Here is an 18,048-nt window from a genome sequence, read left to right as displayed (position 1 = left end):
ATGTTACATGTTGTTTATATTTTTGTTCAGTATAAATGTTGCTGCCACAATTAGCTTGTCGTGTCCCTCCATTGCAGTACCCTGGGTTGCAGTTTCCCAGGTCTATCCCCCTCCACTGGGCTAGATGAGTCACATCTAGCTAAATTGATTGTTATTCTGCACAGCCAGTGGCAGGAAAACCTTTGAGGGAAAAAACGATATACACTAATGCAACTGCTACAGAAATAGCAGACACCCCCTCAATTACTACACTTGGTGCTAAGTGATTGGACAGGCAATGGCCAATCACATCAGGCCTAACCATGTACACATTCTCAGTCTTAACATCTGTATCACCTTCTGAACTCTGGGACTGACTCCTTTTAATCCTGCAGACTGGCCTCAAGAAAATATTTGCTTCAGTTTATCATTGCTAGACTTTTTTGACATTACAAATCACGTGGCAACATTTGATGCACCCCAAAGTACAAAACAAGTTCTTGTTTCAGTTTATTATTTCATAAACATATTGTAATCTCACATACATAGTAAGCATAATAACATCCCTCTGAACACCACAGGGGCAAAGTAAGTAGTGATGCAATTAGCATCTCCATAGAATGGCCTTATTCCAACTACAGAGGTGGCAACATATTGAGAATACCAATTTTTTCAAAAAAAGGGAGGGTAAATTACTGCCGTCTAATCACAACATAGTCCAGAAATGCACTGTCTGACTAGGCGTTCAATTCTGATCAGGTCCAATATGAATTCTGCCAGCTGGGACCCTAAGATGAATTAAATCCTTATGAATCAGTAAGGGATCTCTTTCCTCATGCCAGACCGGGTAATTCAGAGTATTGATATTAAAGGAAGGAATTAAAGAACAACGAATGAGTGGGCTATGACGAAATAAAAAAGTTCATCATTGGCCACAAGAAAAGGTCTGACGTGAAAGTGTCTCGTGCAGCCTCAGTTGAGCTGCCTGATTATCGAGTTTATGTCCGTCCCTCTGGGTCCTGGGTTGCCTATGTCCTTCAGAAGACCTGCCTTGTCCCTGGCAGCGTGTCGAGCCACAGACAGCTTGAACGGCCATATGAAGTTGCTGACCACCCGGAAGTTCTTCCCCACAGAGTAGATCTCATGGATCAAGTCCTCCAGACAGATGATACCATACTTGCCTGAGAGGAGAGGGTATGATGTAAACATTGTAATGAATATGTATCTCAATGAAGATCACGGTGGTAAATTATCTGCAGGACAACTTTGCTACACTACTATTTTGACATGCACATACAAGACTTGTAACTCCATACGCTGATAAAAAAATACATATTATAAATTGTGATCCTCACCCATATGCTGCTCAATGAGTGTGTTGTCTGTGAGAGCGACCCTTCGCTTGTTAATCTTGGCCTGTCCTCTTTTCAAGATCAACTCACGAACTGACTTCAAGTTGGGAAACCTGTTTAATTTGAATTATTTGCCATTGTTATTACAATATATTGTCCAACAAGTTGATTCCACACGTCAGGGTGGATTCATCTCAATTACATGAAAGTCTGACCCCCATTCTCACTTACCCCCATGCTACATAGGGCTCAACCATTTTCAACATGGCCATAGAAGTCTTGTTAACTTTGACAAAGGCACCGCTGAAGATCTTTCTCAGGCGTAACATCTGGATTACCTTCTGAACTCTGGGACTGACTCCTTTGATCCTGCACAAAGAGAGAACAGATGAAAATATTACTCCAGTATTCAGCCTGACCACCACCAAGAGGAGCTGATGGAATACTGTATTTCCAGATGATTGTGACTGCATAGCCACTTACTGTGAGTATAGAATAGCCAGGCAAGATTCCCTAAGGTTTAGTTGCACCACTTTTAGAATCACATCATGTCACTACAGATTTCAGTCACTCACTCTCTGATGCGGACAGCGAAGGCCAGTCTGTTCTTTGCAGGGGGCATGGCTGGAGCTGGTCTGTGACCTGCTCTCCTGATACGGGTCTCATCGCGATGCTTTCTATGGCTATCCTTCAGGAAGTCCTCCAAGCGCTTGAACTTCAAGGGTTTCCCTTTAGATACCTGAATGGATATATTTACACTTGTTGATGGCCTACAACTTTATACAAATCAAAACAATCATAGGTAAGTGATTAAAAGGCCACCATGGTAAAACATTGACCCCTCCAGTGTGTTACCTTTCTCTTCTCAAGAAGTGCACGTTTGGCCTCAGTGGCTTTGATGGCTTGGTATGCTTTCCTCTTCTTCAGAAGGTTCTCAGGAACCAACTTAATCACCCTCTTCACTCTTAGCACAACATTTAATAAACACTCATATCATACAGAGAATACAGTGAGATAAGGACAAAGTCCACAGAACTATCGACAAGATTATTCCCATATCCATCTGCAACAAAAACCATGACACGGATCTGATTCATGAGTGAAATGAAGTTACCCAGCTAACAGTGGCTAGCAAACTTGGTTATTATAAATTACCTTTGCAGGCAAACCAAATAACACAAATTTAGCTCTGGCATTCTGGTCACATTACATAATTATTTGAGAGCAGATTTTTTTGTTTCGTGTTACTTGTGTCGAAACATTAAAATGTCATTATTTAAGTTGGCGTTGCGTTATGGCTAATGGAATAGCATGCCTATGTGAAACATACGCAATTATCTAGCTCTCTGTAATGAGCATCTTTCAGACAAATCATACAAATACATGGCTTGACGGAATCCTGTTAGTCTAATTTCACATTTATGCTATAGACATTTTTGGAAAATTATAAATGTAGCAAAGGATGGACTTAGATCAACATGTAAACAAATACGTACTCAGACTCCTGCTCTGCCATCACGAATCCCGACGTGTGAGTGAAAACGTGTGCCGGCGCAGACAAATGACGTCATCAAAGACTCCCCAGCCTTGCTCAAATCTGCCACCTTGTGGAGTGGAGTACGAAGCGAAAAACAATAACCGCTCTCTTCCTCCAAAAAAAATATAGATATATATTTTGTGCATTCAGTCTTGAATATATTTCCTACGTGAAAACCTAGAGGAACCAGGCTCCGAGGGATGGCCATTCCTCTTCTGGCTGTGCTGGCCATTGAGGCCATATGGTTTCCATGTGTTTGATATCATTCCATTCCAGCCATTCTGTCCCCCTCTCAGCAGCCTGTGATGTGTATGAATAGTACAAAGTGTTCTTTGAACTGTGGACCCTGACTTCTTGGTAAAACAGACAATTTTCTCTCACACTGATGCAAACATCTCTATACTGGTGCCAGTACTCCTAATACAAGGGTATCCCACTAACTAGCTATGTGAACTTGATTTCCGAGATAGCCTTCAATACGCATGCTTGAAAAATAAAGCATTCATAAGAGCCTGTTCCGTGCAACCGCTTTTCAGATATATGGTGATATTGCAAGTAGTTACAGCACACTGGGCAGACCGAGGCAAAGCACTGCTTGCTTCTTTGCCCTCTCCCCATGAACGAGCATCGTACTGAACTTCTGTCATTGTACGTGCACGAGCTAAACTGTTTGCGTAGCGAGATGTTGAAAATGGCGGAGTATAGAGACCAACGCGACAATTAAAATATTAGTTAACCGTGAATGACAATTTCAAAACAAACGCAAGTTCTATTTCGGAATAACTTAATTTAAGGAGAGACATGGAGTATAGTTGAACACATCGAATTGGTTTTGAAACTGGCTTTGAATTAGCTAGCGTTGCTAATCTCGCTAGTTTCAATAGTGTGATTTTTTTATTTTATTTTTTATCGCAGGTTTGTTTGTCAACAGCTGACGTTTAGCCACCAACCAACTTTTCCCTTACCAGTGCCAAACTACAGCACCAGATCACATTGTCCATAGCGTGTGGAAGAGACTTTTACGGAGCGGCGGATCAGAAAATCAAGGCAACAGAACTAAGGTTAGCTGGTAGGCTAGCTCACGGCTTTAGCTGACAAATATTTACATTAAATTAGCCACCTAATGCATAGTAATTGTGCATCTAACGTGACAACTCTGATAGCTAGATTGCATTGAAATCGAGTAAATACAGAAGAGAATCACCAATCAACTTATAAGGGGCCTGACAAACAGGTAAGTTAGCTAACTAAGCACAACACCTTGCAAAATTGCAGCAAAATAGTTTGGACTAACATACCATATTTGGCCGCTGATGGCGAGCTAGCCAGCTAGTAACTAGTAGCGGAGGATAAAACGTGGACAAGTTACCCAGAGAACATTAGCCAGCCAATCAATATCACATTCAATTACAGCAATGTATTTGTTATAACAAGCTAAATTGTGAGATTGCAAACAATTTGATTTGTTTGAGGATCTAAACATCCGCTGCAGGTCTTTTGATTAAGGCATTTGAATCCTTCTTGAACTAGTGGATGTGTGCATTTTGGCAGTCACTCATTATTTAGTAGAGCACGTGCCTTTTGTTTGCAAGACGGCTATATTCTAGCGATACAATTCATTGTTTTCATTAGTGCAACTAACCCTCTTTGGTTAATCAAAATTGTATTGTATCTTGTTCAGGACCACCCTAGAAAATTCATATGTTTTGCTAGCCACCTGTGCCAGTTGAATTGGGCATATTTTTCGGTCTAGCTAGGTAATCAATTAGGGATAAATTTATGACGACGATTAATTGATTGATAGGTTTGCACCAATTGCGTGATTGGAATGGAGGGTGAGGCTCAATAATGCAATTATTGCGTTGGCCGCACCTCCAGTGAGTGAGGCATTTCGTTCGGCTCAAACACCAGTAGTCATGTTAGTCGACAACTTTAAGGTTGTCTTTTATTGCACTTTACAGCATTGTACTTTTATTGAATTGCTGTTAGCTTTGTGGGGGAGTATTTATGAATCCATTTAAATTCTTCTTTATGTGCGTTTTGGTTGTAAGTGCAATACAAGTAGACTAGGCCTAACGAAACGTGTATTGTGCGTTGGCTATAGGCTACGAGCCTAGACCTCAAGGACGGAAGTCAATGCAATCAGGCCTCAACAATGCAGGTCAAAGTTAATAATCATATCACAAGCATTTTGTATTTGCTATCGGCTGTCGCACAACTATCAAGCTCCGGAACAAAACGTTGATATTTGACAACCAGTTTGCCCAACTTAATCACATTTTAATACCCCCTCGCTGATTTTCTTTCTGCATGCAAAGGGAAAGTAAGATATGTATCACACTGGAAGAATTATGATGGCGGGGTGTTTGTGAAATGAACAATATGAAGCAAGAATCCACACCCTTGTGTAACCAGGAACATTCCAATATAGTAGCAGATGCATTGATTTGAGCATTCATCAGTAGAGGGAGATATGACTGTTGGACACAGTTATTGTGTTTTCCTGTGTTGCAAAGAGGAGGAAGATGGTCATGGTTAGAGAGTAACCAAAATATTTCTTGTTCGAATCCCAGAGCCGGCAAGGTGGACAAATCTGCCGTTCTGCCCTTGAGCAAAGCAGTTAACCCTCACAGCAACTGCTCCCTGGGCACCGATGATGACAATTTAAGGCAGCCTCCACCTCTCTGATTCAGAGGGGTTGGGTTACATGCGGGATGCATTCAGTTGTGAAACTGACTACGTATCCCCCTTTAATTAACACTTTTTTGTGACATTATTTTGACCTGTAGGAGCATTTGATATTACAGTATGCTCATAAAGGGGGAGAGGATGTGGGGGGAGCTATGTCAGACCAGATCTTTTAAGATTTGCCTAAAATGTAAGCGCGACCATTCTCAACAGCCTTTTCAGCGCTGTCATGTTTAAAGCATTCCTTTTCACAAGCTTAGTGAGTCATTTGTATTTTTTAACCCCGAGACACATGCAGTAGGCTAAGGATTTCAGGTGTGCATTTAGCAAAGTGGTTCATATTGTGAATGACAATATCCAGTGAATGTAATAGCCTAAGAAGTTAGGATAAATTATTTTGTCAATATTATAGTGAAAATTGGCCTTTGTGATTAAATGGTACCATTGATGCATGATCCAAACCCTTGTGAGGTTGATTAGATTTGTGGGTGTGTGTTGTGCTGTGTCCCTCAACTCTCTCTCACCCTGTTTCGGCGCGAGACACACACACACTTCCGCCGCTGCTGCGAGCGAAAGGAACGGAGTGGGACGCTCAGCTGTGCCTCCCCAGCCGTCAGAAAGCTGACCTACATTCTCCTCTCCCTGGAAAGAAAGCTTGTGCAGCAGACTGTGAATTTGTGGGGGTAGGGAAGGAAATATAGGGAGGGAGAACGAAGGAAGAGAGCGTTGTGGCACACTCACAGAGCAAGCTGAGGAACCAGATCCCAGTGTCCCATTTCTTATCAGGGCACGCTAGGAAGAGAACTGAGACAACAGTTTGTACAGTGAGACTGAGCTGTGGGAGGGAGCTGCTTGGCTGGGGTTTGGCAGGCAGTGTGACTGACTCCCATGGCCCTCCCTTCAACTTGTTGTGGGGGGGACTTTTCTCTACTACAGTAGCATCTGCTGACTGGATCCATGCCCTCAGGAGTCATTTTAACAGATTTGAGAAACGGTAGTGAAAGTCTCAACCCCAAAGTTTAAAGTACAGGATGCTGTAACCGGTTCAGTGTGGGTTTTTGTTCAGCTCCCGAGATGGGGATCAATGTATGGCCTGTCAGTTATATAATATTTCCTCACAATGGAGGGATGAGCTTTAGGCTATTGGCTGCTTTCGCATAACGTGCCTGTCTTGTGTTCTCTGTACCTGTTGGATATTTTTGGTTGCTGATTTCTCAGAGTATTCCCCCACAACTGTCGCCTCAGGCTGAGGTTAAAGTAGTTATTTTTGTATTTATTTTTATTTTTTCACCTTTATTTAACCAGGTAGGCAAGTGGAGAACAAGTTCTCATTTACAATTGCGACCTGGCCAAGATAAAGCAAAGCAGTTCGACACACAACGACACTGTTACACATGGAGTAAAACAAACATAGTCAATAATACAGTAGAAATAAGTCTATATACGATGTGAGCAAATGAGGTGAGATAAGGGAGGTAAAGGCAAAAAAAAGGCCATGGTGGCAAAGTAAATACAATATAGCAAGTAAAACACTGGAATGGTAGATTTGCAGTGGAAGAATGTGCAAAGTAGAAATAAAAATAATGGGGAGCAAAATAAATGAATACAGTAGGGAAAGAGGTAGTTTTGGCTAAATTATAGGTGGGCTATGTACAGGTGCAGTAATCTGTGAGCCGCTCTGACAGTTGGTGCTTAAAGCTAGTGAGGGAGATGTGGTTCCAGTTTCAGAGATTTTTGTAGTTCGTTCCAGTCATTGGCAGCAGAGAACTGGAAGGAGAGGCGGCCAAAGAAATAATTGGTTTTGGGGGTGACCAGAGAGATAAACCTGTTGGAGCGCGTGGTACAAGTGGGTGATGCTATGGTGACCAGCGAGCTGAGATAAGGGGGGACTTTACCTAGCAGGGTCTTGTAGATGACATGGAGCCAGTGGGTTTGGCGATGAGTATGAAGCGAGGGCCAGCCAACGAGAGCGTACAGGTCGCAATGGTGGGTAGTATATGGGGCTTTAGTGACAAAACGGATGGCACTGTGATAGACTGCATCCAATTTGTTGAGTAGGGTATTGGAGGCTATTTTGTAAATTACATCGCCGAAGTCGAGGATTGGTAGGATGGTCCGTTTTACAAGGGTATGTTTGGCAGCATGAGTGGAGGATGCTTTGTTGCGAAATAGGAAGCCAATTCTAGATTTAACTTTGGATTGGAGATGTTTGATATGGGTCTGGAAGGAGAGTTTATAAGTCTAACCAGACACCTAGTGGTATTTGTAGTTGTCCACATATTCTAAGTGAGAGCCATCCAGAGTAGTGATGTTGGACAGGCGGGCAGGTGCAGGCAGCGATTGGTTGAAGAGCATGCATTTAGTTTTACTTGTGTTTAAGAGCAATTGGAGGCCACGGAAGGAGAGTTGTATGGCATTGAAGCTTGCCTGGAGGGTTGTTAACACAGTGTCCAAAGAAGGGCCAGAAGTATACAGAATGGTGTCATCTCTGTGTAGAGGTGGATCAGAGACTCACCAGCAGCAAGAGCGACATCATTGATGTATACAGAGAAGAGAGTCATTCCAAGAATTGAACCCTGTGGCACCCCCATAGAGACTGCCAGAGGTCAGGACAGCAGACCCTCCGATTTGACACACTGAACTCTATCAGAGAAGTAGTTGGTGAACCAGGCGAGGCAATCATTTGAGAAACCTAGGCTGTCGAGTCTGCCGATGAGGATGTGGTGATTGACAGAGTCGAAAGCCTTGGCCAGATCAATGAATAGGACTGCAAGATGGAGTTAAAACTGTTTTGCTATGTTCTAAGTCATGTTTTTTTAAACTGGCTAGTGTTCAGTTACGTCAGTGAGGTTGATGTGTTTTTACATTTGAGGTTGAGTTTTGGTCACTAGAGGTGTCATGGCTAAACTCTTGCACCTCTCCAGGGCTAGGCTGCCATATGGACTACATATCCCTAGGTCTACACATTATGTTTATTTTTTACTTTAAAACTAGTGTGTTAGTTGGAGTAGGCTGCCTTGGATAGGTTAAACAAGAAGAGATTGGTCAAGAGAAATATTTGACATAAATAAACTACGACGAATGAGTTTAGCATGCACTTAATCCTGAAATAACCTGCCACTGACCCATCTGGGCTGTGTCATACTAGTGTCTAAAGTTCAACCATGTTTTATGCAAGAACTGTAAGTTTACAGAAACATACAAGTGTCTTAGATTCACATTATAACGAATTGAATTTAGTTTTCCATAACGTCATGCCTCTTTGGATTTGGTCCAGCGACTATAAATCAAGAAAGAGGTCATAGCAGCTCGTAATAAAGCATATTGGACAGCGCTCTCTGTGTATGAAATACATTTTTTATCATTTGGGATTGATGGTGATTATAAGGAAGCCATAATTTGCATCAACAAGCGAGTTGAGCCTATTTTGAGAGGGAAAATGTAAAATCAATTATTTGCCACTATTTCTCACCTCCAATTAGTAACTTTAACCTGGTCTTGATTTCACCTAGAGCCCTACACCTGTCTTGTTTCAGCAGAAATGCAGGTCACTAAAGTGTGGTTACTCAAGCACTCAAATTGTTTTGCCAATACCGTAAGTGCCTGGGTGCACATGACAGGCTATAAATCTCAAGGAAAAACTGGTTTGGAAGCAGTACAAAGGAATTATCTCACCCTGGCACGCTAGCCCCCTCAGTGTCATTGACTTTTTATGGCGACAACCGAGTTCATAATCTCTCTCACACAAACAAACCCTCCTCACTCTATGGAGGTGTCATTGATGATGCTGTCCTTAGTGAATGGTCCGCCATGTTCACATACAGATATATTTCCTTCCTAGTATCCTTCCCAACCTCTTTTCAGACATTATGCCATTCAGTTAAAATGACAAGCAGCGTCAGTCTGACACATCATTCTATCCACCACATTCATCCTTTGGTTTATTTATTTATTTCACCTTTATTTAACCAGGTAGGCTAGTTGAGAACAAGTTCTCATTTACAACTGCGACCTGGCCAAGATAAAGCCAAGCAGTGCCACACAAACAACACAGAGTTACACATGGAATAAACAAACATACAGTCAATAATACAATAGAAAGTCTATATACAGTGTGTGCAAATGAGGTAGGATAAGGGAGGTAAGGCAATAAATAGGCCATAGTGGCGAAATAATTACAATATAGCAATTAAACACTGGAGTGATAGATGTGCAGAAGATGAGTGTGCAAGTAGAGACACTGGGGGTGCAAAGGAGAAAAATAAAATAATAACAGTATGGTGATGAGGTAGTTGAATGGGATATTTACAGATGGGCTATGTGCAGTGATCTGTGAGTTGCTCAGGCAGCTGGTGCTTCAGTTATTTTTGCAGTTCGTTCCAGTCATTGGCAGCAGAGAACCAGAAGGAAAGGCGGCCAAATGAAGAATTGGCTTTGGGGGTGACCAGTGAAATATACCTGCTCGAGCGTGTGCTGGTGGGTGCTGCTAATGTGACCATTGAGCTGAGATAAGGTGGGGCTTTACCTAGCAGAGACTTATAGATGATCTGGAGCCAGTGGGTTTGGTGACGAATATGAAGCGAGGGCCAGCCAATGAGAACATACAGGTCGCAGTGGTGGGTAGTATATGGGGCTTTGGTGACAAAACAGATGGCACTGTGATAGGCTGCATCCAATTTGTTGAGTAGAGTGTTGGAGGCTAGATTGTAAATGACATCAGCAAAGTCGAGGATCGGTAGGATGGTCAGTGTTCCGAGGTTATGTTTGGCAACATGAGTGAAGGATGCTTTGTTGTGAAATAGGAAGACGATTCTAGATTTAATTTTGGATTGGAGATGCTTAACTTCTATTGACACCCCATCCCGTGAACGTGACCGTTGTCATCATCTGACACTAATTAGCATAACGCAACGGACAATAAATCTTCCTGGAAAATCTTCCTATTAATGAAAATCACAAGTGAAATATATTGAAACACAGCTTAGCCTTTTGTTAATCACCCTGTCATCTCAGATTTTCGAAATATGCTTTACAGCCAAAGCTAGACAAGCATTTGTGTATGTTTATCGATAGCCTAGTATAGCATTATGCTTTGATAGCAGCAGGCAACCTTGACATAATATCGACAGAAACATGGCAAACGTTGTTTATAATTAATCCTCAAGGTGTTTTTCAAATATCTATTCGATAATATATCAACCGGGACAATTGGTTTGTCAGTAGAAGTGATTGGAATAATGGCTACCTGTATTTTAAGCGAGAATTTCTCTGGGAGCATCAGGTGACCACTTGCGCAATGAAGCCGCCTATGGGTATTCTTCAACATAAATGCGTAAAACTACGTCACAATGCTGTTGACACCTTGGGGAATACGTAGAAAGCGTAATCTGGTTGATAGGGCATTCACAACTCAATAGGGATGCAGCGGAACGCAAGGCTTTCGAAAGATGAGTCACTTCCGGATTGGATTTTTCTCAGGCTTTCGCCTGTAACATCAGTTCTGTTATACTCACAGACAATATTTTTACAGTTTTGGAAACTTTAGAGTGTTTTCTATCCTAAGCTGTCAATTATATGCATATTCTAGCATCTTGTCCTGACAAAATATCCTGTTTAATTTAGGAACGTTATTTTTCCAAAAATGAAAATACTGCCCCCTAGTACCAACAGGTTAATGTGTCTGGAAGGAGAGTTTACAGTCTAACCAGACACCTAGGTATTTGTAATTGTCTATATATTCTAGTCAGAACGGTCCAGAGTAGTGATGTTGGACGGGCGGACAGGTGTGGGCAGCGATCTGTTGAAGAGCATGCATTTAGTTTTACTTGCATTTAAGAGCAGTTGGAGGCCACAGAAGGAGAGTTGTATGGCATTGAAGCTCGTCTGAAGGTTAGTTAACACAGTGTCCAAAGAAGGGCCAGAAATATGCAGAATGGTGTCGTCTGCGCAGAGGTGGATCAGAGAATCACCAGCAGCAAGGGGCCCCACGAGTGCGTTCTGAGCCCTCTCCTGTACTCCCTGTTCACCCACGACTGCGTGGCCATGCACACCTCCAACTCAATCATCAACTTTGCGGACGACACTACAGTGGTAGGCTTGATTACCAACAACGACGAGACTGCCTATAGGGAGAAGGTGAGGGCCCTCGGAGTGTGGTGTCAGGAAAATAACCGCGCACTCAACGTCAACAAAACAAAGGAGATGATTGTGGACTTCAGGAAACAGCAGAGAGAGTACCCCCCCTATCCACATCGATGGGACAGTAGTGGAGAGGGTAGTAAGTTAAGTTCCTCCGCGTACACATCACTGAAATGGTCCACCCACATAGACGGCGTCGTGAAGAAGGCGCAGCAGCGCCTCTTCAACCTCAGGAGGCTGAAGAAATTCGGCTTGTCACCAAAAGCACTCACAAACTTCTACAGATGCACAATCGAGAGCATCCTGTCGGGCTGTATCACCGCCTGGTACCGCAACTGCTCCGTCCACAACCGTAAGGCTCTCCAGAGGGTAGTGAGGTCTGCACAACGCATCACCTAACCCCCAGGACACCTACACCACCCGATGTCACAGGAAGGTCCTAAAGATCATCAAGGACAACAACCACCCGAGCCACTGCCTGTTCACCCCGCTATCATCCAGAAGGCGAGGTCAGTACAGGTGCATTATAGCAGGGATCGAGAGACTGAAAAACAGCTTCTATCTCAAGGCCATCAGACTGTTAAACAGCCACCACTAACATTGAGTGGCTGCTGCCAGCACACTGACTCAACTCCAGCCACTTTAATAACGGGAATTGATGGAAATTGATGTAAAATATATCACTAGCCACTTTAAACAATGCTACTTAATATAATGTTTACATACCCTACATTACTCATCTCATATGTATATGTACAGTGGGGCAAATAAGTATCTAGTCAGCCACCAATTGTGCAAGTTCTCTCACTTAAAAAGACGAGGCCTGTGATGTATCATAGGTACACTTCAACTATGACAGACAAAGATTTCTGGCTCTCACAAACCTGTAACTTCTTCTTTAAGAGGCTCCACAGTCCTCCACTTGTTACCTGTATTAATGGCACCTGTTTGAACTTGTTATCAGTATAAAAGACACCGGTCCACAACCTCAAACAGTCACACTCCAAACTCCACTATGGCCAAGACCAAAGAGCTGTCAAAGGACACCAGAAACAAAATTGTAGACCTGCACCAGGCTGGGAAGACTGAATTTGCAATAGGTAAGCAGCTTGGTTTGAAGAAATCAACTGTGGGAGCAATTATTAGGAAATGGAAGACATACAAGACCACTGATAATCTCCCTCGATCTGGGGCTCCACGCAAGATCTCACCCCGTGGGGTCAAAATGATCACAAGAACGGTGAGCAAAAATCCCAGAACCACACGGGGGGACCTAGTGAATGACCTGCAGAGAGCTGGGACCAAAGTAACAAAGCCTACCATCAGTAACACACTACGCCGCCAGGGACTCAAATCCTGCAGTGCCAGACGTGTCCCCCTGCTTAAGCCAGTACATGTCCAGGCCCGTCTGAAGTTTGCTAGAGAGCATTTGGATGATCCAGAAGAAGATTGGGAGAATGTCATATGGTCAGATGAAACCAAAATATACATTTTTGGTAAACTCAACTCGTCATATTTGGAGGACAAAGAATGCTGAGTTGCATCCAAAGAACACCATACCTACTGTGAAGCATGGGGGTGGAAACATCATGCTTTGGGGCTGTTTTTCTGCAAAGGGACCAGGACGACTGATCTGTGTAAAGGAAAGAATGAATGGGGCCATGTATCGTGAGATTTTGAGTGAAAACCTCCTTCCATCAGCAAGGGCATTGAAGATGAAACGTGGCTGGGTCTTTCAGCATGACAACGATCCCAAACACACCTCCCGGGCAACGAAGGAGTGGCTTCGTAAGAAGCATTTCAAGGTCCTGGAGTGGCCTAGCCAGTCTCCAGATCTCAACCCCGTAGAAAATCTTTGGAGGGAGTTGAAAGTCCGTGTGGCTGAGGTGCTCCCATGACGAAATGGTCGGTGATCTGTTTGTTAACTTGGCTTTTGAAGACCTTTAAAAATGGCAAAATCCCCTGTTTCACGACCCATCAGTGACATGGTAGATGTTTTGAAACAATTACTGCTTTGCATACAAACCAGTGAAATATATGCGTTACAGCTGGATGAGTCAGCAGACGGGCGGGCCTGGCACAGCTCCTGGTGTATGTCTGCTATGTTAATCAAATCAAATCAAATGTTATTTGTCACATACACATGGTTAGCAGATGTTAATGCGAGTGTAGCGAAATGCTTGTTCTTCTAGTTCCGACAATGCAGTAATAATCCAACAAGTAATCTAACTAACAATAAATAAAAAAAACTACTGTCTTATACACAGTGTAAGGGGATAAATGAATATATATGAATGAGTGATGATACAGAGCACCTTAGGCAAGATACAGTAGATGGTATCGAGTACAGTATATACATATGAGATGAGTATGTAAACAAAGTGGCATAGTTAAAGTGGCTAGTGATACATGTATTACATAAGGATGCAGTAGATGATATAGAGTACAGTATATACGTATACATATGAGATGAATAATGTAGGGTATGTAAACATTATATTAGGTAGCATTGTTTAAATGGAGGGTCAATTAAGGAAGACATCCTCTTCTGCAAACCAGGACAACATGAGAGGATATTTTTTTAAGGACTGGACAGCTTTGTGACATCAAATGGACTTTGGTGGTCAAGATGTGTTGGTATCTGTTCTGATGAAGCAAATGCCATGACGGGGACATAGTGGTGTGGTAACGCGTGTGCAAGCAGTTTCTCACAACGCACTGCAGCATCCACCGAGAGGCTGTTTCTGCCAAGGGAATGCCTGACTTGAAAGCCGTGTGTGTGTGTGTGTGTGTGTGTGTCATTAATATGGTCGAATCCGGAAACGATCATCTCGAAGACAAGACGTTTATTCTTTCAGTGAAATACGGAACCGTTCCGTATTTTATCTAACGGGTGGCATCCATCAGTCTAAATATTCCTGTTACATTGTACAACCTTCAATATTATGTCATAATTACGTAAAATTCTGGCAAATTAGTTCGCAATGAGCCAGGCTGCCCAAACTGTTGCATATACCCTGACTGCGTGCAATGAACGCAAGAAAAGTGACACAATTTCACCTGGTTAATATTGCCTGCTAACCTGGATTTCCTTTAGCTAAATATGCAGGTTTAAAAATATATACTTCTGTGTATTGATTTTAAGAAAGGCATTGATGTTTGGTTAGGTACACGTTGGAGCAGCGACAGTCCTTTTTCGCGAATGCGCACTGCATCGATTATATGCAACGCAGGACACGCTAGATAAACTAGTAATATCATCCATGTGTAGTTATAACTAGTGATTATGATTAAGTTTAATGCTAGCTAGCAACTTACCTTGGCTTCTTACTGCATTCGCGTAACAGGCGGGCTCCTCGTGAGGCAGGTGGTTAGAGCGTTGAACTAGTTAACCCTAAGGTTGCAAGATTGAATCCCTGAGCTGACAAGGTAAAAATCTGTCGTTCTGCCACTGAACAAGGCAGTTAACCCACCGTTCCTATCCCGTCATTGAACATTAGAATGTGTTCTTAACTGACTTGCCTACTTAAATAATGATTGAATAAAGGTGTACAAAAATAAATAAATAAAAATGGCAAAATTACGGATTTCTGATTTATGGAAAATGAAATTGGCCATTCCGATTTAATCAGTCGACCTCTAGTCCATATCTACATCCCAAAACATGGGGCCAGTGATATGGGAGGATGGAATGATAGGCTGGAGGACACTCACAGGACTCTCAAGTGACATGGAACCACAAGGTCATGGAAAGCAGGTCCTCCAACATCCGGATGCCGAGGCAGTGATTTTCATCCTCGACCAGGAGATGGTGGGGTCACGGAAAGCCAAGGATGACTTTGTGTACAGGAGCAGTGATGATGAGGAAGGGAAAGATTTCTTGTTGCATGGGTCCCATGGTGAGGGTGAGTGGTGCTGGATCCCAATGGTTGTTTATCCAGGGCTTGGACTAGAAAAGGAGAGGAGAGCGGGTACACTGCAGGCACGAAGACTAAGGCCTGGACAATAAAATTCCCCGCAGCACCAGAGTCCACTCGAACTGTAGAAACAACACCCAAGGGACAGCCAGCCAGTGAAATGGAAATCAGGAAGGGTTTGGCGGGAAACGATGATGTTACTCTGTGAGACTGATGATGATCTTTGAAATAGGGTGTGGAACGCCGGCTCATTCCATCCGCTGGAGGCTGCCACGGTCCGGAAGGTGAGGGCATACTCCGCAACGGACTGGGCACCCTGTCGGAGTTGGAGTAGTCGCTCACCTCCATGTCTGCCCTCCGGTGGATGGTCGAAGACCGCCATGAACCTCTCGTAGGAACCCATCCATTCCTCTCCTCTCTCCCAGATGGCTGTAGCCCTCATTCATAGTTGTGCCAGCTGATCATGGTGTTTGCGGATTAGATGTCCTTGTTCGTCGACCGTCTGGGAGACGTCCTTATCTTCTGCTGCTTCCATTTTTGAAGTGGCAGTATTCTGTAACGTATATGCAGGGATTCAGGAAACAGGTGCAGAAGGTGAGTTTAATAATAATCATGAAGATAATACAAAACATGAGAAGTGTACTGAACGTAACCAAAACAAATACTGCCTGATTACTGAGGCTACAGAGGTCTTTATGAAGGGAGAGTAATCAGGGTGGTGATGAAGTCCAGGTGTGCTTAACGATGGGGAGCAGGTGTGCGCAATGTGGGTTGTCAGGACTGGGAACGTCGAGCGCCGGAGCGGGAGTAGACTTGCCAGTGAGCAGAAATACATGTGGGGATGCTGTGTATTTGTGAGCACAGTAACTTCAAAGACTTGACATGTAGTAAGTATCTCAATAAAACAAAAATCTCTGCTCTCTAATTCATATTTTGCGTGCGGTAATGATGTTCTGCTCGCTCAAAGGCACACTTTCAACTCGAATTAAGTTTTATTTGCACGTCCCCTGCTGCCTCTGTGTTCGCGGGACCCATCCTATGCTTGCTCCACCACATTATGCGCTATCTACTGGCTTGTGTGCTTGCGGGACCCATCCTCTGCACTTACTCAATTATGTTTTGCTCAACAGCGCCATCTCGCGAGGGCTCGACTTTAGAGATCGATTTGAAACCATAGTTCTCATATTTATCATAAAGTTACTGTTACACTGTGTTACTCTAGTAACAACATTATATTAAGTTGGATTGGAAGAATGAAGTACTATGGCTCTGTAGTATTGGAGAAAAGTTGAAATAACGGACCCCCCGAAGCTGTACGTTACATTGTGATGTGTCATGGCGTAACGTACAGCACCCATAAAGCTACTAATTCTGTCTTACAGCCTCTCTCCACCAGAGTACACCAACACAACACACACTTCACCAGAGTACACAAACACAACACAACACACACTTCAACACTTCACCAGAGTACACCAACACAACACACACTTCACCAGAGTACACAAACACAACACAACACACACTTCAACACTTCACCAGAGTACACCAACACAACACACACTTCAACAGAATACACCAACACAACTTTGCGAAGGAAGGAAATTACTGGCAACCAAAATATTTTTCTACAATTTCTCCATCATTGGGGAGTTTAATGCTTTCCCTCCTACTACCACCCCCCCCTTTTTTTTGATTGCTTGAGCAAATCTACTACTATGTAGGGAACAGGGTGTCATTTGGGATGAATACAATGTTACTCCACTCTTAAAACAGTTATATTTACTGGCCTCCAGTAAACACTGAAGTTTCTCTTTCAGGTCCAGCTCACTCGCCCCTCCCCAAGTGGGATGGTGCTACATGACGGGGAGGCCATGGCGCCGTAGCCCCCTTTCCTGGATCCTGCCAGCCAGCCCGCCACACCACCACTCCCCTCAGAGCAGAGGACCACCGCCACAGCAGCCCCCCCATGAGTCACCCTCTGGTGCCCTAGATCAAGTATGTGTGGACCCCGTCTTCCCCTTTTATATATACTGTACTTACCTCAAGTGCATCCCCTGGTTGCTGTCTGTTTCTTGCTTCATAGGTGGGGTTCCTTGCCTGTCCCCTTAACTTGTTCTCAAAAAAAAAGCCTCCATTTACAGGTTGGTAATGAGTGCATTTCACACTACTTTTGGATTGTAATTGGATTTTAATGCTCATATGAATGTCCTGCTTAGTATGTTTGTCATCACAAATCAACTGTATTATACTTTTTTTTTTAAAGACTTCAACCAGGAAATGGCTCTTTGACTAACTTTGCTATTAGCCTATGTCAATGAGCGTTAGAATTCTAGCTAACGACTGCTGCATCCAAAATAGGTATTTTGCAAAGATCACGACCAAAATCATCTTAGCGACTGTTTAAAACAACATTGCAAGTGTATTTTATGACGAC

General features: G+C 43.2%; 2 protein-coding genes across 5 annotated transcripts in view; one reads left to right on the top strand and one right to left on the bottom strand.

Annotated features, from left to right (window-relative positions):
• Positions 1 to 472: 472 nt before the first annotated feature.
• On the bottom strand, positions 473 to 3,499 carry rpl7l1 (ribosomal protein L7-like 1). Its single transcript, XM_020496603.2, has 6 exons — positions 2,828 to 3,499; positions 2,187 to 2,295; positions 1,907 to 2,070; positions 1,563 to 1,700; positions 1,335 to 1,444; positions 473 to 1,160 (listed from the first exon to the last, which is right to left on the bottom strand). The coding sequence occupies exons 1-6, from the start codon at positions 2,845 to 2,847 to the stop codon at positions 952 to 954; spliced, it is 750 nt and encodes a 249-aa protein (XP_020352192.1). The 5' UTR covers positions 2,848 to 3,499; the 3' UTR covers positions 473 to 951.
• The window catches only part of LOC109900785 (nuclear receptor coactivator 1), a 101,541-nt gene continuing 86,905 nt past the window's right edge, over positions 3,413 to 18,048 (top strand). Inside the window, exons 1-3 of one of the 4 annotated variants that reach the window (XM_020496602.2) lie at positions 3,413 to 3,516; positions 3,784 to 4,102; positions 17,432 to 17,609. The gene's annotated coding sequence lies outside the window, so the exon portion shown is untranslated. The other 3 variants (XM_031837244.1, XM_031837245.1, XM_031837243.1) reach the window with 3 other exon arrangements.

Source organism: Oncorhynchus kisutch, linkage group LG12 (assembly GCF_002021735.2).
Source record: "Oncorhynchus kisutch isolate 150728-3 linkage group LG12, Okis_V2, whole genome shotgun sequence".
In the NCBI taxonomy this organism is placed as follows: domain Eukaryota; kingdom Metazoa; phylum Chordata; class Actinopteri; order Salmoniformes; family Salmonidae; genus Oncorhynchus; species Oncorhynchus kisutch.
The sequence above is the reverse complement of the archived record's forward strand: the minus strand, read 5'-3'. Positions and strand labels throughout refer to the sequence as shown.

Bases quoted from the DNA above. Each gene is read 5' to 3' on its own strand.
- rpl7l1 (XM_020496603.2), bottom strand. From the start codon at position 2,847: ATGGCAGAGCAGGAGTCTGA. The intron at 2,296-2,827 runs GTACGTATTTGT...TGTTGTGCTAAG, and splicing joins ATGGCAGAGCAGGAGTCTGA to AGTGAAGAGGGTGATTAAGT. The intron at 1,445-1,562 runs GTAAGTGAGAAT...CAAATTAAACAG, and splicing joins GAGCCCTATGTAGCATGGGG to GTTTCCCAACTTGAAGTCAG.